The 23,965-nt window shown below is 41.5% G+C and overlaps 1 protein-coding gene across 2 annotated transcripts in view; it reads right to left on the bottom strand.

Moving 5' to 3' along the window:
* The window catches only part of Slc9a2 (solute carrier family 9 member A2), a 91,913-nt gene extending 71,026 nt beyond the window's left edge, over positions 1–20,887 (bottom strand). Inside the window, exon 1 of one of the 2 annotated variants that reach the window (XM_046420130.2) lies at positions 20,122–20,887. In XM_046420130.2, coding sequence (XP_046276086.1) covers positions 20,122–20,410 — 289 coding nt within the window. In that variant the 5' untranslated portion in view covers positions 20,411–20,887. The remainder of the gene's footprint in view (positions 1–20,121) is intronic. The other variant, XM_046420131.2, reaches the window with a different exon arrangement.
* Positions 20,888–23,965: the final 3,078 nt, after the last annotated feature.

Genomic DNA, 23,965 nt, shown 5'->3' with positions numbered 1-23,965 from the left:
CAACTGATTCCAAATTCCAGCTTTCAACCACCACATAGAAAGGTAGCCCATTCATCTTTAAAATCCAAGGAGGACAGCTCTCAGATCCATTTGAGGATCTAATGCACCCATCAGAACAAATGTTCACAGCTTGCCCTTTGAATAAAACAGGGCAAATTTTATACAGTTTCTGGCTTCCATTGTCTCATACAATATGTAGCAGGTTGTGACATAATACATACATATTTGGTCTCTGCTCTAGTTCCTGCCACTTAGCTCCTAAAACCCTTGTGATCTCCTGAATGATAAGGGTAGCAGGAGCCACTTTGGTTACAATATTTGTCCCTGGTTCCTGATACAGAGGAAGGAGCCAAGTCCCTTGGAATTTCTGAAGTCCTAAGAGTTTCTTGTATATGCCAGGGAGATGACTGTTGGCTGGAGACCCCTGGGCAGCTTCAGGATTGAGCTAGTGGTAACAAAGACCAAAACATGATTGGAACCTTAACACCCCCACTTCACCCCTACACCTGAACTCTAGGGAGGGCTGGAGGTTCAGTTAATCACCAATAGCCAGTGACTTAAGTGGTAGTTGCCTCAATAAATGGAGCACCCATGAAAACCCTGAACAGTGAGGTTAAGAGAGCTTCTGACTTGTGAACACCAGGACATGTTGAGACAGCAGGGAACAGAGAAGTTCTGCACCAGACCCTGCCCTACGGTTCACCCAGCTGTTCATTTTATCTTTTATGGTGATCAGAAAACTGAAGTGTGTCCTTTAAATTCTGTGAGCTACTGTAGCAAATTATCAAATCTGTGGAGGACATCATGGAACCCCAGTTTACACCCAGTTGTTCGGATGTATGGCATACAAAGTGGGACTGAGCTCCTAAACTTGGGTTTTGCACTAATGCCAGGTAATTAAAGTCAGAACTAAATTTTAGGTCACCCAGTTGGCCTCCACGGAGAAGCAGAGAATTGGTTATGGTGTGAAAAAAATATCCATACATTTGGCTTCAGAAGGGTTATGAGAGTGTAGAGAAATAAGAGTGTTTTCTAGTGTAGGCAGACAAAAATGGCAATGAAGAAAAAAGTTATTAACATGCCTTGGGTCTCTTTAGTCTCCATGAGCAATTATATGCGGAGCCTAAAAAGATGCACATCAGATGTACCTGTTCTGATTGGGGATTCCCGAAGCTGAAAGCTCAGGACCTTGAACCTCACCTTCTATCACAAGCCTCACATTCTTAGTTCTAACACTTACTATTTTCTTTAATCTTTAATTATGTTCTTTTATTTCCCAATAGAATATACAACCAACTGGTTTACACCTGATTACACAGAAGGTTTATGCTTTTATGACCGCTGGTGATTTCCACCTTTGCCTCAATTTCATTAAGGTTGAAAGAACAATACTATTCTTCCTTATAATCTTCACTGTCACCAAACACACACACACACACACACACACACACTCACACACACACAATACTGTGTGAATCCACTTACGTGATTGGATAGAAATAGAATTGACCAATTCATAATTGAGACAGAAAGTAGAATAGAAATCAGCGGGAGGATCAAAAAACGAGTGTGGAGTAGGTCCAGAGTTTCATTAGGGAAGATGAAAAAGTCCTGGTGATGGCTGTTGGTGGTAGTGGCACAACAACATGAATAGGCTTAATGCACTAACTTGTGCACTTCAGATGGTTAATATGGTAAATTTTGTGTTATGTGCATTTTATCATAACAGAGATAATCGCCAGTCATTTTTTTTCTTTCTTTCTCATTGTTATAAAATAATGATGGCAAAGCAAAATGAAATATTGACATAACTGCATAAACACTGCTAAACAAACAGGCAGAAGAGAGGGTGAATGGATAAATGGATCTCTGCTGGTGGGCACAGCAGCTATGTGGTATAACCCAAAGTACTAACCGATTTGCTGAAAGAGACTATGAACTGGGCTTCTGGGTAGCAAGTCTAGGAGTGCCAAATTAAAATGTGCAATGTGTAGGCTGTTCAAAAATAAGAAGCAAGATGTGAGAATATTTGGCATTTGAAAGGGGAAAATAAGTAACATGAAAAAAAGCAGTCTTAGTAAAATGTCAGAGAATAGGGAAATGGATGTGAGCAGATTACAGCACATTAACATAGTAGCTCAGTCTTCCACGAAATGCACGTTTATTCTATTGGTTTATTTGAAGTAATACTCAGCGAAAAAGAGCACAAGGACTGTTTTAATATTCAAACTGCTAGATTGATATTTTTACCGATATATTTCTGAAGGAAAGGACCTCTCTTCAATGAGAGGAAGTAACATTTTGATTTAAGTAATTAGTAATTGCCAAGATGATGTCTAACTTACCCACAGAGTTTACTTGTCAGATGATGAAACCACTTCCTAGCTTATCCCATGACCTCCTGAGCTCTATCCCAGTGTGACTTCCTTTTACCTATGCTATTTAGTCAAGGAGCAAAACATGAATACCCTTTGCTTAAATATTACAAAACAGCCTTCCCATTTCAACGATCAAAGTATGATAGCCACCTCTATACATTTATTTCTCTTTTAGTAACAATCGCTGAGAACTGTACTAATTTGGATCAGCACTAACTTGTCTATCAAGTACATAAGTGTCACACCCATTAGGCTTAGCTTCCTTAAATATGACCAGGTTTAAATACAGACAATGCCTAGGGCTGGGGATGTAGCCAGGAGGTAGAGCATCTGCCTAGTAAGTGTGAGGCCCTGGGTTCAATCTTCAATACTGCAAAAAAAAAAAAAAAAAAACAACTTACAGGCCTAATTTATGAGCGTCACATATGATTTTTTTTCACTTTGCAATGATGTAAAAGTAGTATGCTCTCAGTAGAAACCAGACTTGCAAGTTTGACTTTTGATCTTTTCCTGTGCTACATGGTACAATCCTCTCTTGTGATTGGGGCTGCTGCTCCTAGTCAGCCACACGATCTCAAGAGGAAACAACCGAGACTCAAGAGTGAGCTGTGCTGCTAAGCATGTTGTTACACAGGTTGGGTTGATTATATGCATTCCTGACTTCTGGTATTTTCAATTTCAGATGGTCTTACTGGGACGTGATCCTATCATAAGTCAAGAAGCGTCAGTAGTAGAAAGAAAATTTAATGTAGCCCAAAGAATTCTGGAACAGAGGTGACAAATTATGTGCCAAGTCTCCATGACTTGCAAGCCCCTTCTGTTCAGTCTATCTACTGTTTTCAAATATTGAAAGATGAGCCTTTCGAAATTAAGAAGATCACGTCTAAATCCTCCTGTCTGGCTTATTTTGAAAAATCAGCAGAACTGGGCCCTCTCACAGACACCCTCTACAAAAAATTTCTATAATTTGGCCAAAGTTGGACAGGGGTTTCCTTTGGTCAGGACAAGAACTGGTTCTGCAGATCACCTGTTCCCATCTCCCCACCCCTCCCATCTTGCAGGGCTTGCAGAGGTACCTGCAAGGCCCACAATGGCTGCTATGTGTCTAGACCCTGAGTCCAAGAGCCAAGCATCAAAGCTACTAAGGCTGAGAGTAGATTGGAAGAGCGCAAGCCCTTCCATTCCTCACTTCCTCTCTGTTCTTTTCCGACTCCTGACTTCAAATCTCAACTAAAGCAATGGGAACAGATGCAGGCATTGAGCTTCCATGAACCATAGGCCCTTAAGCACTTAGGAGAAGGTTCAGCAGCGGGCCAAGGGGGATCCCATCCAGTTGGGGCCCCACCGCTGATAGCTGATTTCTCTCAATGGAAGACAGCTCTGCAGGTCCAAGGCAGCACACAGGGCCGGTAAAGTTCACACCCACAGGCTGAGGGAACGAATGTGAACTGTCCCCTGGCTGTCCCCTCTCCATCGAAGGCAGCTGAATCCTGATCGGATCCCAGAGCTGGGGCTGGGAACAGGATTTGACTCATGCCCTGGCCTTCTTACTGCCTGTGTTAAATCCTTGCTTCAACCTCAGATTCATTATTTACAGACTGGGCCATGAGCAAGATAAGATCGATTCTTAGTAGTATATTTGCCTCTCCACAAGATATTGTGTATGACCAATTAGCCTCTATCCAGTGAACTGGAAAAGTATTTTGAGTAGACGCTGCCAATATTCATAACTAGAAACTTCAGATGTAGTTTTTAAACAGTAATATCATAATTAATTGCTCTTCACAGACTTGAAAGTGATGGAAGTGTATGGAATCAGATGTGTATGGAAGTGTGTATGGAAGTGTGTATGGAAGTGTGGCAAGCACCACACACACTCTCTCTCTCTCTCTCTCTCTCTCTCTCTCTCTCTCTCTCTCTCTGTCACGCACACACACACACACACACACACACAGAGTCACCCATAAGCCCTTTTGGGTAATACTACCCCATCCTGGAGTTAACATTAATAGAGAATTTCCTGTCACACACAAGGGCAAATCCAGTGCCGCTAAAGAGAGATAGCTGAAGATGTTGCTTTCAGCAATTTGACTTAGGGGAAAAAAAGTCTCTCCAATTTCAAGGAAAATCACAAATAGGAAAAATAGTAAGCCATCCCTTCAAATGACAGAGAATTCTTTTGTCCCTCACATCAAGGTGTTTTGTAAAAGCTGCTTTGAGCACCAATAGGGTGCTCTGGGTAGATCTCTCAGAACTAAATCCCTCAGCTCACAGGGACTTTGAAGGAGCAACTAGGGCCAGGGTCTCTCCAGGATTCTGCTGCCCAAATCAGTTCTGCACAAGCCAGTCACTGAAGGAGATTTTCGGGCTGCTCAGGAGGCTAAGCCATAGCAACAGGCAGGAGAAACACACTGTGATCAACTACTCCATCGCTACCGTTCCCAGCTTGTGACCTTCCACATTTCTACAGCGGTCCAATGTCTGTAAAATCTATTCCTGTGATGGGATAATCACAGTCCCCAAATGCTAGGCAGGAAACTCGCTCCTTCCACAGAACAAAGTTGTCTTTCCGGAAATATTAAAGGACTGACGTGCGAGAGAAGGGCTAATCTGTATCTTGGAAAAGTATAGGTATTGAATTATTTTGCATATCAATCCTGTAACAAGTAAACCATTTCTTCCCTTCCAAGAAAGAAAACTGAGATTGTAGCTTTAAGAAAGATGACGAAGAAACAGCAAAAAAATAAATAAATACTGTACCTTTCTGTGAATAATATGACTCACTTTTGATATAGGGTTACTCATGGTTTTTTAATTTTATATTTGATTGTTTGCTGCTAACTCGCTTTCAAAAGAAACAAAACCAATTATACACTTGAGCACCTTGGCTGCTTCCTGCTGAAGGTCAGCATCTGAAATTACTCTATTGATGAGTTCAGTTTTCCTTTTTGAAGCTGGAAGTGGGATAGACTGGGGTGGAAGGATGCAGGTAAGCACCACTGTCTGCTTTGGAAGATTTCAGCTTTTGCCACCAGTCTGCTCAGATTCCCAGCCTTCAAGAGAAGAACAATACCAGGATTGTGTCACATGAACTTTGCAAAATGCTCCAAAGCACAGTGAATGAACATGAAATACACCCAGGACACCCTCGGACAGTCCAGAAAGTAAAATGGCCTTAGTTGTACCCACACTATGATTCTGCACCAGGAAATTACAGTAATGACCCTGGATGGTTTTCAGTTTTTCTGCATATGTTCTGTCTGGCTGTGAAATGTGTATCTCCTCAAGCTGAGAAAAGCAATCCACAGATGCCAGGGGAGTTTCTAATACAGCCAGGTGGGAAACAAGATCCTTGCTGTTGAAACACTGGGCACTGCCCTTGGACACACAGAGTATTCTTATTTAGAAAAGTCCCGGTCTAGAGTTTCACAGGAGGCACAGCACCCAGTAGAGTTCACACAACTTGTTCCGAATACTCTGGGACTTCATGCTTACAGACACCCGTGATACCAAACATCCTTATCTCTGCTGAACTTCATCTCCATATGGCTCAAAGCTCTCTGCTTTTTATTTTGACCACCACCATCCCCGCCCCCCTTTTTTAGAAATAACATCTGAAGTAGGGGTTTGACCAAGAAAGGATTTAATCTGAAGAGATCATTATACAGGTAAAACTTTCCAGTGCTAAGGTATTATTTAGGGAGAAGTACAAAGTCCAAGGGTGATTAAGTTCTGGTGATTATTTCTGAGTGGACCCATGGCATAAGTAGCCAGGGCTAAGGACTCTGGTATACTGTAACCTAGACTCCAAACTTTCCCTGCAGGTCCACAGTTGAAAGGAATTTTTACTCCATAGTCTTGGGTTAGATGCTGAATCCTAAGACCTATTATTCTTTCAACCCCTAAGTCAGTAAATGATCTCTGCCCATTTTGGTTTTGTGGCTTGCACACTTTCATCATTAAGTTGTTCAAGGTTTTTCTACCCCACCCACCCACCCAACCACCTTGTGTGGGAGCTTTATTTTCTGTTTGGTTTTTATTCCTCTAGGAGCCTGATTGCTAAACAAATCTACCACTGGCTTAAAATAAGTTGACAAAAATATAGTAAATGAACCCACAATTGCCAGTAATTGCTACCTGATTTCTTTTCAATTAAGTGGTTGCTAACAGTTGACTGCAGCCATCGGTTATTTACATGGCAGGGGATATATTTGCACACTGGTGGCCCAGGCTAAACTAAGAAACTACCCTATTTGGTAAACGACACTATTTTCTAAACTACCTAGAATCATATCCTTTGGTTCACTTTGCCTCCTCCCTGACTTGTGAATGCTAACTCAGCAAATTTTTACATGCATGTGCTGTCCTACTGCCTGTAATGCAGACTAAAGGCGTTTCAGTGAGCATGGGGAGGTACGTGGGTACCTCAGGGCCTGGTGGGGATTTTTAGATCACACCGACTTCATAAGTACCATTTTTCATAAAACAGTAGTCAGACCTATTAAAACATTCGGTGGAGAAATGGAGAGTCAGGGTCTTGCCAGTGACACACATTTATTCAGAGACTCAGGCACAGTCATGACTCCATTGGTTTCAGTGGCCTCAAAACACAAAACTGAAACGTCAAGATCAAACAGAAAGACACACACACACAAAAAAAAATCATTGAAGTCCTTAAATACATAAATCAGCTATCTCATCAGCCAACCAAGTCACTTTTGCCAAATCCTAGCACTCTCAAGTGGCCTTAGGGTGTGAGCATGTGAATAAGTGAATGTTGGCAGTAACACAGAACTCCAATACTTTCAGGTGGACCAAAGCAAGGGATCGATGCGAAAGGACTGAAAACAGAATTGTTTTGGGGAACGCAGACATCCCTAGCTTTAACTATGCTCATTGTAAGCAGAACAAAAATAGAAGGCCCAGAACTTGTGTGCAGAACCTCTCCCAAGGAGGGAAGCACAGCAAGTGAGCACTACTAATAAATAAGTAATCACATCAGGTGGTGGAAGTAAGCCTGGGCAACAGGATCCGGAGAGCCTGGCCAGAGCTGTTGCACACGGCTGCGTGTGGTTCCCAACTGCCCTTAAGACCATGAGTTTCTTACACTGGAGTCAACTTCTTCCATAACCTTCCAGAAATTTCTCAAGAGAGCTGACAAAGAATTATGCCATTCTAAGTAAGCAGCCCAAGATTGTTGACACTAACAATGTGTCCACCACCTTGACCCCTGAAGACCAGGAGTTTCCATCAGATAGAAAAGAAGGGGGACACTTCTCGGGCATTTCTCTCCACCTTTCCAGAGTTTTCATGGAGAAAATATAGTCAGTGGATATATAATTTTGCCTTTGGAAATTGAAGAAAAAGCAAAAATTACTTAAGGAGTCATTTTGCTTTAAAATCATTTCCTTTCTAGAGTTGCCCCTCAAAAAGTTATAAGAAGCTTGTATAAAGAGAACTTGGAGAGTACAACCTTGTGCATGAGTTGAAATGGCTTCAGACTGTGGTGACAAGGATATCCAGCAGGTCTGGACATTCCAGGAAGTGTCAGGAGCAGGGTCCAGGAGAGAGCCTGTTCCTGCAGAGAGGGCTCACCTAACTGTACCTGAGGACCCCTGCCCAGCCTCTCTTCAGCCCTCCACCTACTGCGGCTGGCTGCTCACTCATCAGTTTCCAAGGAGGAACCTGGGATAAAACATTGGGTATCTGCTTCTTTGCTTTTCCATTGCAAACTAACTTAATAAAAGCAGAAAGATGATTCTTTCTTTCTCTTTTTTTCCCCTTATGAAACACTGGAAACTGAATTATGTATGATTTGGAAAGAAATCTACCCATAATACCAACAGCAGGAGACCAGAACATCTAAACAGTCTAACGATCTGTCACGGAACAAATGGACAAAATAGGACTTCCATGGTGTAATGCTATTGTGCTTTGGAGAAGGAAGCAAGGAATCTGTCCTGGTCCAAGGCTATCCAATCTCTAAGTCTCTAAGATAGAAAGTTTTTTAAGTGCATGAACTCTAGCATCCCAGCAATTGAACAAAGAAGCTACCATTATCATTTTCCCATTTTACAGATGAAAAAACAGATGTTTGAGAGTTAATTCACCCCAAATCCATTCTTAGTAAGTGGCAGGGCTGAGATTATGGGCACCAGAGTTTAAGTTACCACTGAAGGTATGTCCAATCATAGCAAGCACATTAAAAATAAGTAAATTATCGTCTAAACTAAGGTATTTTAGAGTGAAAGGCCACATTGATAAACATTTGCAAGGACAAGTATACACCATGGATACTGTGCATAAACCAGAGTGTGTGGTTACCTTAAAAACCACACAATGAAAGTGGCGAAACAAAGTGTGTCTACATGTAATCCGTAATTGACTCCGCAATTTTTATTTAGCGAGTACTGACTGTGTTCCAGGCATTTTTTCGGAACGTGAGTCAAACAGACAAGGCTCTTACCTCGTACAGGTTATATACTAATGAATATCACCTATGTATGTATACCTGTGTGTATGTGCCTCGCTGGGTGTGCAGCAACAAAACGTATTTAAGGTTTTTTTTCTCCTATAATTCTTTGGGGTTGAACTTTGGCTTATTAAAAGCTACACTGTAGCACAGTTATACAGGTTGAATTTTTTTCTATAACCTATGAATCCCTAACATGTTAAACAAAACATATCTGTGGGGGATATGTTTTGAAACTCCTAAGTTTGGATGCCTAAGTTCATGGATAATACTGAACTCCATGTGTAATGTGTTTTTCATCTACACATACCTTTATTAAAGTTTAACTTAAAAGTTAGGCACAGAAAAAGATCAACAATAAATTACTGATAATAAAATAGAATAATATACTTGGCATATGAAACTTAGGTGAATGTGGTCTTTCTTGAAAAAGTCAAGATGAATATTAATATCTTCAGAACATGGTGTCTGCTGATAAATGAACAATGGAAAGCAAAACCACAGTTGAGGAGGATGCTGTATTTCAAAACCATTAAATTTCTATACTCCCCAAGGCATGGAAGAGACTGGACCAAGATTCAGAAGTTCTAGAGTTGAATTCTAGCTCTCTACGAAGAAGGAGTTCCACCATCTTGCCTTTTTGTTATCTTTTCCTGTTCTACTCACTTTACAGATCTGTTGTGAGGTCCTATGAAAATCTTAATTGGGTGTTACAGTTTGCTTTCATATGTTCAGTTGGCCCTCACAGTGATCCATGAAGGAAGTGGGTAGAATTATCATCATGGTCAGATTTTACAATGACTCCCTGACAGGGTGAAAATGAGGTAACAGGAATCAAGCATGAGAGTCAAGTGCACGGCTCTGGCTCCAGGTTCAGAGCAGGAAAGAGCACATCGAGGTGCTGTGGAGACCACAGATGGAAGTATGGTACAGTCGTCCTTCAGTATCCTTAGGCATTGGTTCCAAGATCCCCAACAATCCCAGTTGGATACCAAAATCCACGCCAGCTCAAGTTCTTGCATAAAATGGTATAGTATTTGCATACAACCTACACACATCCTCTTGTATACTTCAAATTATCTCTAGATGACATTCACTACCTCACAGAGTATACATGATATGTAAATAGTTATTATACATCATTGTTTAAGGAATGATGATAAAAACAAAAAGCCTGTGCAGGTTCAGACATTCAGAACACATACAATTTTTCTAATATTTTCTGTCCACTCTTGGTTGAATCCACACATGCAGAACCCACAGATAGAAAGGGCTGCCTGTATTTGATTGTTCTGTTCCGTGAGAGGTAGGATGGCAGCACCAGACACAGAGAATGAAGAGGAACTGGCCATGGACCCATCTCAACTCCTTAATGCTTTAAACTGGGGATAATAATGGTGCCTACCTTGCAAAGTGACTGTGAGGATTAAATACGATAATAAATGCAAAGTAGTTGGCTGCAATACTTGGCAGGGAATACTGTTTGTCCATGCTAATTATTATTATTTTATTAAAGAATCTGTGATACATAGAGTCTCACCCATCTCCACCCTCCAAGGCCACAAGAAAAGATGATACTGGTTGCAATACAATACTCAAGTTTCCCAGCCAGTGGATCCCTAGGAAATAAGCCTAGGAATTGGGAATAGAAAAATTACCAAAAGAAGTCACAGAAACATGGTCAGGGAGTTAATTCTTGCCCTTTGGCTCCTCAGGAACTTTTTAATAAAACTTTTGAACATGTGTAGAATGCTTTCCTGTGTACAACAGTCCTAGGTAATTTGGACATCTTCAGTGTAAATTTCTAAATGTAATTGTAGGATGGCTTTTTTCCCTTTTCTGCTTTCCTAGTGAGCCTCTGTATGCCCACATGAAGAAATAACATGAAATTCACCTGTAAAGAATGATTTTGTCAGGGCTGGGTTTATAGCTCAGTGGTAAAGCACTCGCCTTGCACATATGAGGCATTGGGCTCCGTCCTTCCACATGTGAGGCATTGGGCTCCGTCCTCAGCACCACATAAAAATAAATAAAGTAAATATATATATATATATATATATATATATATATATATATATATATATACACATATATAAAATGATTCTGTCAGAGCCACATAGAGTGCTTTCTGAAGAATTACCCTGTCTTCCCCTTGTAATTTTTGGAGATGGAGAGGAATATAAGACAATTTCATACAAGGTATGAACTTGACAAATCAAGATTAGAAAGCCCATGAACAGTGCAGAACAATGTACAGGACTATTCTAGGAAGTACCTCAAATATGACTCATTATCTTTAAAAGATGTAATTGCAAGAGAGTAACCTGTAATTGGGCAGGTATCATTTAGAATGACAATACACCCACGTCTATACTTTACTTCAATATAATAAGCACATGCTTCTCTTGGCTTAAACTTATTCTCCTATAAAAGTAAAAAGCTTTGCTATAAATGATTTCCTCCCTTACAGATAATTTCATATTACCCTTATAAAATACTAAACAAATGGTACAGATAATCTATCCCAATTTTGACCAATTTTATGGCAGGACCAAGTAGGTGAAGCCTGGCGAGGGTCACAAAACCAGGTTAATGGAAGAACTGGAATTACCACAAAACCTTCCTGCTTCTAATCTGGGAGGATCTTTTCCAAACTTTAGGTTCGATACTTCCTCACCTGCTGAGCTATTCTTTTTCTATCCCAACCATGAAAACATAGGAGATGCAACAAAGGCGGTTATACTTCTACAGGCTTCAGATAGAAGGAACAAGGAAAATGCAATTACCCTCATCTTACATGAAAGAGAAGTCCTTGTGATATTCTGTGAACAAAGGACAGCCATGAACTGCAAACACTGTATAGAAGAAAGCTTTCCTTTCAAAGGTGTCAGGCAAAATATGGATAGAGATACAGTCTTCTCTTGTTGCAAATATACAATAGTAATATCTATCCAAGTTCAAAATAAAGGAAAATGTATAGGAGGCCAGAAATAATGATAGAAATCAAAGTGTCAGAGGTTGATCAGTAGGATTTCAAGCCTCTGTGACCAGGGGAGTTCCAGATAGGGACACAAGTCCTATGTGCTAAGGACCTGGCACCTTTAACACCTGCATGAAGAGAAGATGTCTGACTTCAGACCACTCAAGGAAGGCCTCTTGCATAAATTCCCAAGTCTCAAAGAGCTGCTTTGTCCTAAATAAATAAATTGGGGGGAAAGTGATGCCTGTAGCCAGGAAAAAAGAAAAGGAAACATGCCAGATCTTTATGGCTTTGGGCCAGGGAGAAGTGCACCTGTGGAGTCTGAAACCCCAGGTTTATAGCACATACAGGTCTAAGGTCTATATTACAATACTTGAGTCATATAGGAAGGCCAAGCTCAGAAACATACTAAAAACAGATCACACTTGAAACCATAAAACTAAGCTCACAATAAAAACTACAATCCATACAAGAACAAAAAGATTGCAAAGGAAAAATTAGTAGATGTGCCGAACATAAACGTTAGCGCCCCAAGAACCAGAAAACTGAAAGAAAAAACAGAACACAGTGAAAGTGGTTATAAAATGACTACAGCTTAAATGAATCAAGGAATGAAAGATGAATTAAAATTAAGTAATTAGTGGTAATGAAGTAAGCATATTTATGGAGAACACTATGAATGAAATGTAAATTGACTTGAAAAAAGATCACAAAAGCTTACACAAAAATATAATTAAAGTGAAAATCCAAGGAGGAGGATAACTAAAGCTCAGGAACACACTGAGAGTAAGAAAGTAAACTGGAAATAAGGATCTGATAAAATCACCAAGAAACGGCACACAAATGAGAAGCAAAGAAAAAACATGAAACCAGCTAAAAAACATGGAAGTATAACAAGTTCCAAGGCAGAAAAACTAGGTAAATCCATTCATACACACTGAGAGAACAGCAGAGAATTAGAAATAACTGAACAAACCATTTTTTTAAGAATCAGAGAAAAAAGCCAGATAAATTCCAAAAGGCAACAAGAATAAAAATACAACTCTTCTTAGCAAAAAAGCAGGATGGAAAGTAATGAAATCACATCTTCCACATGGTAAAAATTCCAAACCTCTGGGCTGGGGTTACAGTTTAGCAGTAGAGGGCTTGCCTCGCACATGTGAGCCACTGGGTTTGATCCTCAGCACCACATAAAGATAAATAAAATAATAAAGTAAAGGTATTGTGTCCATCTAAAAAAAACCTCCAAATCTCATAATCAGTTATATTTTCATGCAAAGTGTAATCAAAATAAAGACAAGTTCAGACAAGACTAAAGACTAAGATCTCCTAAAGCATCCACTAAAGAATATACTCCAATACAAAGGAAATGGAGGAAGAAAGAGGTAGAAGAACCAATTTTTAAAAATTAGTAAACATGGCTACAAATCTATGTAACATTTGCTCATAAAAAGTTAAAAGTGAGCCCGGCACGGTGGAGCACACCTGTAATCCCAGTGGCTCAGGAGGCTGAGGCAGGAGAATCTCAAGTTCAAAGCCAGAATCAGCAAAAGTGAGGTACTAAACAAGTCAGTGAGACCCTATCTCTAAATATAATATAAACTAAGGCTGAGGATGTGGCTCAGAGGTCAAGTGCCCCTGAGTTCAATCCCCAGTATGCAGAAAAATAAATAAATAAAAAATAAAACGGCCAGGCACAGTGGTACACTCCTATAATCCCAGAAACTCGGGAGTCTGAAGTAGCAGGATCACAAGTTTGGAGCTAGCCTCAGCAATTTAATGAGACCCTGTTTCAAAATGGAAAATATAAAGGGCTGGCATGGGCTGGGGTTTTGGCTCAGTGGTAGAACGCTTGTCTTGCATGCATGGGGCACTGGATTTGATACTCAGCATCACATAAATAAATAAAATAAAGGTGTTATGCCCATCTACAACTAAAAAAGAAAGTCTTTAAAGAAAAGGGCTGGGCATATAGCTCAATGGTAAAGCATCCTTGTATTCAATCCCCAATACCAAACACACACACACACACACACACACATACACACACACATAATTAATTTGAAAAAAAAAATACAGGTCTAAATTACAAGGCAAAATAATGTGAATTTTGAAATAAGCATTTAAAACCTTATAAATATCAAGTATTATTCAGGAAGAGGATAATAATAAAACAGCAGATATTATATTTGTTATGATTCAGAAGATTATTTTAACACTCTACATTTTATAACATAAATTATTTTAACACTCTACTAACTAATTTAATTCTCACAACAGCCTGATATTGGTGCTTTTAGTATTTCTATGTTAGCACTAGAGCCATTGTATCCAGAAAGACCAAGTTATGCACTCCAAAGCACACAACTGCAAAATATGTAGAAAAATCTGCCTAAGATGTCAATCAAAACACTCTGACTTGGCTCCTATCAAATCAGATAGTCATATTAAAATGCAAGAGTAACCACAGAAAGAATAGAATAGGTCACAATGCATAAAAATACATAATAAAAAAGAGACCAAGTGAAAATATGGCAAGAAAGGAAAACAAAGACAGCAACTAAAAGACATGGTGAACTGACAAAATAAGTCCAAATATATCAGTGCTCACAATGAATGGCATTATATTCCTCTCTGCAAACCATGGGGATTTGAATTTTGAAAGATACACATAATATTGGTCCATTTTAATAAGAGTGATGTCACGTTAGCATTAGCACATGTCCGTTTAGGAGCTCAGGGCTTCATAAAACTATAGCATTCCATACCAATGGGACTATTGAAAACAAGAGTGGTCATGTTTTCAACCTTTTGCATTTTTTTTCAGGGATTAACTACACTCATAAGGTGGGGTTGACATATTAGAAAGTAAGTAAATTCAATAATTCATGAGATGAGCTTTCAATTCAAGAATTAAATGAATAAACCCCAAGAAAGCAGCACCCAGTAAATCATGAAGGCAGGAAGAGAGACTAATAAATTAGAAGCCAACTAAAAGCTAATTCTTTGTCAGAAGAATGAGACAGATAAACTTCTGAGAATTTTGATCAAGATAAGGAAAGAGAAGAAACATCTTAGGAATAAAAAGGAGAACACAAATGTGGATAGAGTGGTGATCTTTAAAATCACTTTTAAAACTTCTGATAAATGTAAAAAATTCAGTGAGATAATAACTTTTAGAAAAACATGAATCACCAAAATTGACCCATGAAGCCATTGATAAACCAAACAGAGCTCTAAACATTAAAGCAATTAAATCATTGGTCAAAAATCTACCTATAAATAAAAAGCATTAAATTCACACAGTTTTATGTAGGTTAGTTTATCCAACCATACAAGAAAACAAACAATTTTATACAAAGTTCTGTATAAAGCCTTATGTACTTCTTAGGGTTTCAAGGTAAGTCAATTCTGAAAGAAATCCCAGTCTCCAAAACCCAAATGCTTAATGTTTTCTCTGATATAAGAAGGTTGATTCATAGTGGGATAGGGAGAGGGAGCATGGGAGGAATAGACAAACTCTAGATAGGGCAGAGGGGTTGGAGGGGAGGGGAGGAGGCATGGGGTTAGAAATGATGGTGGAATGTACATGTATGAAGACATGAATTGGTGTGAATAAACTTTGTATACAACCAGAGATATGAAAACTTGTGCTCTGTATGTGTAATAAGGAAAAATAAAAATAAAAAAAAATTAGAGTTGCCATAAAAAAAAGAAATCAAACGTCCCAACAATGATAAATATGACTCTCCTTGTTCAAGTTGATACAGAGTACCATTTTCAACTGGCAAACAGTTATCTGTTATTAGTGTAAAAGGCGCAAAAACACCTGGGTAGTAGAGCATAGTGACAAAATTCTAGAACACACCTGCGTTGGTCTTCAGAAAAAAACATGAGAGAGCTTCTGAAGTCCTCCTTCACACAGGGCACACAAAATGTATGTCCCACCCCCATGGGAGTAGATAGAAGTTTCCAGAAAGAAGGGAATCAAAACTCTTAGTTTGACTGAGACCCAGTACCACATGCCACAAGGAATACCTGACATTAAAAGTGTGTTCAACACCAGATGTCATTGAAATAATAGGTGAAGATCAGGAGATTCATACCATGGCCAGCCACACACTTCAGGTAAACCAACAGCACAAAGAAACAGACCAATTGCAAGGATGGGTAATCACAGAGATAAAAATCTCTGTAATTTAGGCAGATACGTAACTCTCAAGTTTTATATTTCAGATTCAGGACAGCCTGGAGCCCAGAGGACACATCTTCTTTGGGTCAAATTGCTTTCTGCCATTCCCTTAAAATGATAAGAATTCAAGTTATTTAACTCTAAGACAACAGAATGGGAGGAAGTGGAAGATTCTGCAGTCTCACCTCAAGAATAGGGGCAAAGGAAACGAAAAAGACAAACGACCATTCTACCTAGGAGAAGAGGCAGACAGACCAGCCCCAGGAGACCCTAAGGACTTAGGAAAGAGTTCATGAAGAAGCTGAGGGGGCGCGGGGGAGAAGGGAACTTTGTTCCTTTAAAGAGTAGGGGACCCGGAGTTTCCATTCGCTCAAGTGAGCACAAACCCCACTGACCCAATTCATGGGCCAAGAAATCAGAGCAGATGATCCTACACCACACGAGGAAATTTTCCTTTTATTCATTCCTTGGCAACCTATCAATCCAAGCTGTAGAACTCCATCCCTGCATCCAGGGTTGACCAGGCAAAGTGTATTTATAACTACAAAAAAAAAAAAATCAAGGGTTGCTCAAAACATAAATATTCAAAGTGAAAGAATAATAGAAGTTCACGTGTGTGAGGACTTAAGGGGAAAAAAAACAAACTGGGAAATGTTTCTTGCCAAAACGTTTAAAGCTTCTCCAAAGTGTACTAAATTTACTATGTTCTTTTGTTTTTTTAGACTACTTCACATACACATGCATACCATCACCATTATCATCACCATCAGACTTTTAGGAAATTTTATAGTTACAAAACTACTATTTTTAACCAAATAATTAGGAGGCTGATTCTTCCCTGATAATTAGGTAAAACAATGAGCAGCTAAACTGAATCATTCAATGCTCCTCCAAATTAGTGTTTTCTCAGTCCTAAGTATAATATTTCTAACATTATAATGTGCTGCAATTTAGAAAACCACTATAAATTCACCACTGGGGATTATCTAAACTTCCTACTAATGCTAAGAGACGTTTCCACTTTGGGGAACCTGTTACTCTTTTATAGAATAATCACTAGTAATGTCTCTCCACATTCTCTGGGGCAGGTAAGCTCAGGTACTCTGGGTAAATGGCATGAAGTGTCCCGAATAAAATCATAGCACTCTGCAAGAGTTAGCATTTGTTACCTTGTAGGGTCACATCCCCTACCTAGCCCAATTCACCCTCCTTCCCAAATAGGAACAATTTAGGATACATAAGTTACCCACCCCCAAATAACAGCTTTTCCAACACATAAGTAAGAACAGAATTTCAATGACTTGGTGACTATTGAATGGGTCGTAAAAGCACTGGGACAGTGTTGCCCAAAGTCAAAGTTCAGGGCTCAGGGGCAGGAGCAAGGGTTGGAACTTTGTGAGTATTCATTCCTCTAGGTACACAGTTGAGGAAGCAGGAGAGGGCTGCGCTGCGGAAAGCAAAAACAGCACAAGATTCAGTACCAGTTTTTTGTATTCCAAAACTCTGTTTGCTCATCCCGAGAACCATACCCTTCACCTCACCCATCACATACTGCACTTGGCAGCTCAGACTCCTCTCTGGACAGAAGATGTGAATATTCTTGTTGTATCTCTTCATTGCTCCAGGTGCAAAGATAAAATAGTGCAGAACTGGGTGAATGGCAGGTGGATCTGGAGGATGCATGTGGGATATGTAATGATTTCCACAGTGAAATGCAATACAGGATGGAGGAACTGTGCCAGGTAGAAAAGAATTGGGCCAAGAAAGAGAAACACATGCAGGCTAAGAAACTGCCCATGAGCAGATAGATACACCTGCGGACTTTTAACATAAGCCAGCACGAATGACTTTTAACAGAATACCACACAATGAAAGTGATGAGGTCAAATAAGATGAACGGAACACTACAGAAAGACATCAAGTGCATCACTCACAGAATAAGGACACTTGAAAAAGGCTGAAACTAAGTCAGATGGAGAGAAATACCGGAGGCAGCCCAGGACAGTGGAAAAGGAACTAAAGTGCCAGAAACAGCACAATTAATACTGCTACTCTCACGGGGCTACCATCACAGTTGCCACTAAGGGTGAGGGCACTGATGCAGGGCTAATACATGCCCCAGCACTGTTCTGACAATGTTCTGCATATCCATTCTCAATCCTCACAACACAACAAGTCTCCAGGGCACACACAAAGATGAGGCATCAGACTGACCTGGCTGAAATTCTGGCTCCCTCCACCCCCCCACCACACAAACCTCAAATAAACCTCCCCACATCTCAGATTCCTACTATACAAAACAGGCTCATCATACCAACCCAGCATAGAGGCCGTGAAAATTAGAGATAATGAACTTAAGTACCTACTAGCTGCTGTTATTAGTGTAATTAATCCGATTAAAATAATCAGGAGTGAAGAACAGAGGAAGGAGGTTGGAATAGAAAAGGCAACAGAAAAAGCAGTCATGGACAGGGACCACAAAGAGCCTGCCAGGGATGGAGCCGCTAGACTCAGCCTGAAGGTGAGGAGAACGCTGCACCCAGCTCCTGACTTGGCATGCCCCTGGGTGTAAACTCTCTGAGCCTCAGTTTGTACCTGTATAAAGTGAGAGTGTCAGTACCAGGATTCCCTACAGGGCAGGGATGTTGTAAGACTCATGTGAAGAGATGGCATCTGATTTTACTATTAGAGGCCATGAGTTTATGCATCTGATGGATAGATGGGGAAGTCCATTTCCTTTATATTGTTGCTCAGGAGGAATGAAAACACTCAACAAGCAGAATCATGCCAAAGCCAAGCAATTAGAGACTGCAAAGTCATTAAATATTATGTGGCTTCTTTGGGCACCATGAATCTAATTAATTTAATCTGACATGGAAGATGTGCTTTATCTTTACCTCCCACAACTTCCAGCCTCTTACAAATCATCCCTTCCGCCTGCCTTGAGGTCCTCTTCAATTTACGCCTTTGTTCATTCTGGTCTGGAATGTTGTTCCCTGTCATCTCCAATTGACCAGTCCCTGGTCATCCTTGAAAACCCAGTTTGCATGCTTCCTCTCCCAAGAAAGTGACCCCAGACACTCTATATTGCCATGTTATATTTTATGAATTTCTCACCCTACTAGCATTTCCCTGTGTGATATAACCACTGGTGTATATGCCTCTCTCCACTAATTAATAAAATTCCTGGGGGTGACAGGTAATGTGTTCTTTCATCCTTTATGGAAAACTGTCTCACCCCACAAGGAGAAGAGATAATGTACAAAATCTCTTGACCTTATACCTTTTTCAAATCATGATAATAGTAGTTAATATACTTTAAGGGCTTTACAAGAGTCTTTAAAATGTAGAGGGAAAAATGAAAGAGAGCACCAGGAATATAATGTAAAAGATTACCGGTAGGAAGGGTAAAGATGAGAAAACACAACCTAGGTGTTCTGTTTTCCGAATAGGAGTAAAAGATGATGTGAAAAGTTAGTTATTTTTAAATATGTGCCTCTCACCTCATTGGCCTCAGTCATTCTAAAGGAAATGTTTCCTAGAGAGTGACAGTCTCAGCTCAAAAAAAAAAAAAAGGAAGGAGACAGGGCACTCTTGTCTGCTGCAGGCACTACAGTGTACTGGTCCCCTTCCATGTTCTTCATTAGTCAGGGCTATGGCAGGGTCTGTGTCACTGCCAATGCCCTCTCTCCTCCAGCATCCAGGGCTTTAGTGATTTTAGCCTTGGTGCTCACTTGCACCTGTCTCCTGTAGGTACGACTGATATGCTTCAGCCTACCCACTTCCTCCCTCAGCAAACAGGTCTCACTTTGGCAAAGAGCTGTCAAACTTGACGTTCAAAACCGGATCAAACAGCAAATCACTAAATTTGTATGGGCTAATCCTTTGGGGCCATTTCAAGGCCAATGTCCACTTAGGAACCAAAGCATGAAACTATTCTTCTCAAAGACGTTTTCAATGGGCAGAAGTTGCTCCATGAGTCGCCTCTGTTCAGGAGCAGATGGCCAGGACTAGGAGGTCAACTCACCTATTAGGTCACCCACCAGGAGTCTGCGTCGCAATCGTCCCCGCCCCCACCCTGCAGGTCCAGCTCGCTTACCGATCTTGGCCAGGGAGGCCAGCAGGATCCACAGGGTGATCTCGAAGGGGATCTGCACGTGGGGGTAATCCAGAGTGAACACCGGCAGACGACTTTCCTCAAACGGCGTGGTTCCCGGAGCCACCACGCTCGCCGGGCTAGGTGGGCTGGAACTGGTGCCCCTGGCCTTTGGAGAGTCTAGGAGGGTCTCTGCCAGGGTGCCCGCGGGCCCCGCCACCTGCAGGAGCAGCAGCAGCAGAAGCCCAGGCGGCGGCGCCAGCAGGCTCCGCCCGGTGCCTGCTGGTTCCATGGGGTCGGCTCTGGGTGCAGCGGGGGAGCCGGGCGCTCAGCGCATCGCGCCAGGACAGCGCCAACAGCTCAGTCCCGCGTACAGCCGGACAGCGAGAGCTTTACACCGCCGCCGCGGAGCCGGGTCTCTGCAGCCAGCGGGCTTGGTCCCCGTTGCGAACAGGCTCACTGAAGGGGAGCGCACGGCGACAGGAGGTCACCGCGCGGACCCTTGGCCGCACTCAGCCGCCCTCCGCCGACAGCCGCCCGCCCATGCCCGGTCCGCGGCTCACGGGCCCCAGCTGCAGGCCCTGCCCCGGGCGGCCCGCGGGCGGGGACGAGGGCGGGGCGGGCGCTGCGCCCAGGCCGCGGGGCGGGAGGACTCGAGGACACAGCCGGTGCACTGCGCACCTGCTGGAGCCTGCGGGCGACACGAGGCCCTGGTGGCCGCGGGGGCGACGACTGTGCTCCTTTCTTGTCGGTCCCGTATGCCAAGACGGGCCACCCTCGGGGCCGGTGAGCTGTGGGTGGAATCGCCCCGCTGCGCGCATGGTGGCCGGAGCTGTCCCCGCCCCGGAGGCCGCCTCTGGCGTCCAGCCAGTGAAGGGACCGACGCTACCCACGCGACGCACTCTTGTTCCCAGTCCTGCAAGGAGACACCCGGGTGCGCTGGGCACGGGAGAAGAGTCCGCAGGCTTAGGGGAGGGAGGAGAAACGCAGCTCTGGAGAAAGAGGGGGTGCTATCACCCCGGTCCGCGTGCTGCGGAGGCCGAGACAAGCAAGGAGCTCACTTTCGCTGTATAGAAAGTTTAGAAAAGCCTCACTTTATTCCCCTTTGGAGAGTTAGCAAATCGAATACAAGGCATTCTCTCTGTGCACTGAAACTCCCTGTGCAGAACGCAGTGTTCCCACGCTCCCACAGAATCCTTTTCTTTCCTACCTTGTACTGGTTTCGCTCATTGTAACACTGTCGATTCCACTATTCTTCTCCCTCCCCCAGCTCATGAAAAAGAAAAAAAAATAAAATAAAAACCATCTTTCTCTGTTTTTAGGCTTAGAGGTGAACATGTCTGAGAGCATCAGAAATATAATTATTTCATGGAAAACCAGTGATTTGCCTAGCTCAGATTGACTTGCTCCGCTAATTACAGGACCGGCTGTGGTTTGGAAAGGGAAGGGAAAGGGAGCGCGATTCTCCCAGATCTAAAAGAGCTTTATCTTCCAGCCAACCTTTCTCCTCCTCCTTCGGGTGTTTTATGCTTCGCTGGTTGCAATCTTACTCTTCAGGCATCTTTACCACCAGAAATTGAAACAAACAAGAGAAAGGAGACCAGCGGCCACTCACATTCACTGAAACAATTTCCCCTTTGATAGTTGTGATATAAAAATCCTTCTCTTTTCTCATCTTTTTTTTTTAATGTAGAAACATGTGGCTCTATTAAACAAACACCAGGCAACTCAACATTCAATGCAGATTTTTTTTTCCCCCTAGCTCTAACAATTTGTGAGATGTCAGCAAAAGGTACAAGAAATAAATCCACCAGCTGAACAGAAGCAGGTAAGCAACAGTCACCTTTGAGCCTTAAAAGGAAGGTGGGGACAAGTCCAGGGTAAGAAGGGAGAATGATTCTCAGAGATGAGGTGGAATATTTTAGTTAATATATTGCAAAGTATCTATTTTTCAAATGGGAAACAAATTTGAATCCAAAGATATTTCTATTTTCCTAAAAAGAATCACTGAGTCATTGAAAACTCAGTTTCCCCTTCCATTTTCATTGAGTTTTCTTAAAAGTCTGTGCCTACATACCCTTGTGAGAAAGATGCTTGCAAGTAAGAACTTGTTTTGATTGTTATTTCAGTATGGAAAGCTCTGAGCCAAGTTTTATATATGTATGTATAAATATGCATATGTGTATATACATGTATATATTCATCATAAAAAGCTAAAGAAACAGTATCCATATAAGTAAAGAAATATAGAAGCATAAATGTTTCAAAACAAACAACCAAGTTTACAGATTAAATAAGGTTCTGGAAGGAATTCACACCCAGGCCTGCCCTTGTAAAGCTGGTTTTATATGCCCCTTCACCTCATTACTAGATGCCCATAAACCTCAGGTTATTTTTTAAATAGAAAAAGAAAAGAAAAGTTGTTTAGGGATTGTTCAAAAATGTCATAGCAGAATAAGGTTTTACTTCTGGTAATCAAATCAGGCCAGTTCTACAAGCATAGTGAAATAATAATCCTTTAAACAATAATTTCTAGGAGTTTGAGTCACAGAATGCTTTTAAGAATGATTGTGAATCATAAACAAGATGAGTGACAAATCAACCTTTCGGGAAACTTAGTGCCCATCGTCACTTTAGAGATTACAGACTCGGAATCACTTTATAGACCTAGGCTACTACAGGTAAAGGTTATCTACTTTTTTAAAAAAAATTCAGAAAAATTACTCTTCTATTTGTTTTTGTAAATGGATGACAAAGGATTGAGTTTAAAATAACCTTTTCATTTTTCTTCTAAATTAGAGCAAATAAGACAAATCATGCCCCTGTTATGGCTGGATCTTTAATGTCCATTGGGAGGTGGTGGAAACAGGGGTGGGGGAGGTGTCTAATGGAAGGAAGTTAGGTCATTGGGGGGTATGCCTTGAAAGGGAGACTGGGACTCCACCGGACACCCTGCCTCCTTTCTCTCTCACTTCCCAGCTGCCATGAAAAGAGTAGTTTCCTCTGCCATATGTTCACTCCATGATGTTCTGCCTCACCATAGTCTCAAAAGCAATAGGGTCAAATGACCAACCATGGACTAAAACTGTGGACCAAAATAAATCTTTCCTCCTTCTTAGAGGTTGATCTCAAGTATTTTGTCACAGTGACGGGAAGCTCACAAGTAGCCCCTCTGCTAACGTTGACTAGATCAGGCCATTTCTTAAAGGGCTCTATGATTAAGAGTTTAGCCCCTGAAACGATGCCACACCCCATTACTGTACACAGGGAATAACCCAAGGCGAGGATCAAATAACATCTCTATATAATCCTTCAGTGCCATCTGGAAAGACCTGAAACCCTATAACGATTTACCTGATTTGACCTCTCTCTTTCCCTCTTATCTCTTTCCCTCCCTTCCCTACTCCCATCCTTTATGAACCCTGGGCCATGTTCCAGGTTTCCTCTTACCTCAGGGCCTCTATACATCCTGTCCCCTGTGCAGGGGAACCTTTTCTCATTATTGCCCTTTACTTTGGTCACTCCCCTTGGAGTCTCAGCTCAAAGGAGGTCCAGGGAGTCTTATGGCATCTGACTTTCTTGACTAGAGTCGACTTTAATGCTGTGGATATCTCTTGTAATTTCTTCTTCTTTTTTTTTTCTCTCAGTGCTTAATCATTTTACTTTTCTCCCTTGAAAATCCCCATGAAAGTGATAACAGACCATTGGTCTACTTGATTCACATTTTTATTCTTAAATTCTAGCGGAGTGGCTGGAACATGACAAATACCCACTTAGATATGTGTTGGATGGATAAAATATGACTTGACCAGAACTCAGCAGCTCACATGCCTTAGGCATCTGGACT

The sequence above is a fragment of the Marmota monax genome, unplaced genomic scaffold (assembly GCF_021218885.2).
Source record: "Marmota monax isolate L192 unplaced genomic scaffold, Marmota_monax_Labrador192_F-V1.1 WCK01_AAM20220418_F8-fsc00178, whole genome shotgun sequence".
Taxonomy (NCBI): domain Eukaryota; kingdom Metazoa; phylum Chordata; class Mammalia; order Rodentia; family Sciuridae; genus Marmota; species Marmota monax.
The sequence above is the reverse complement of the archived record's forward strand: the minus strand, read 5'-3'. Positions and strand labels throughout refer to the sequence as shown.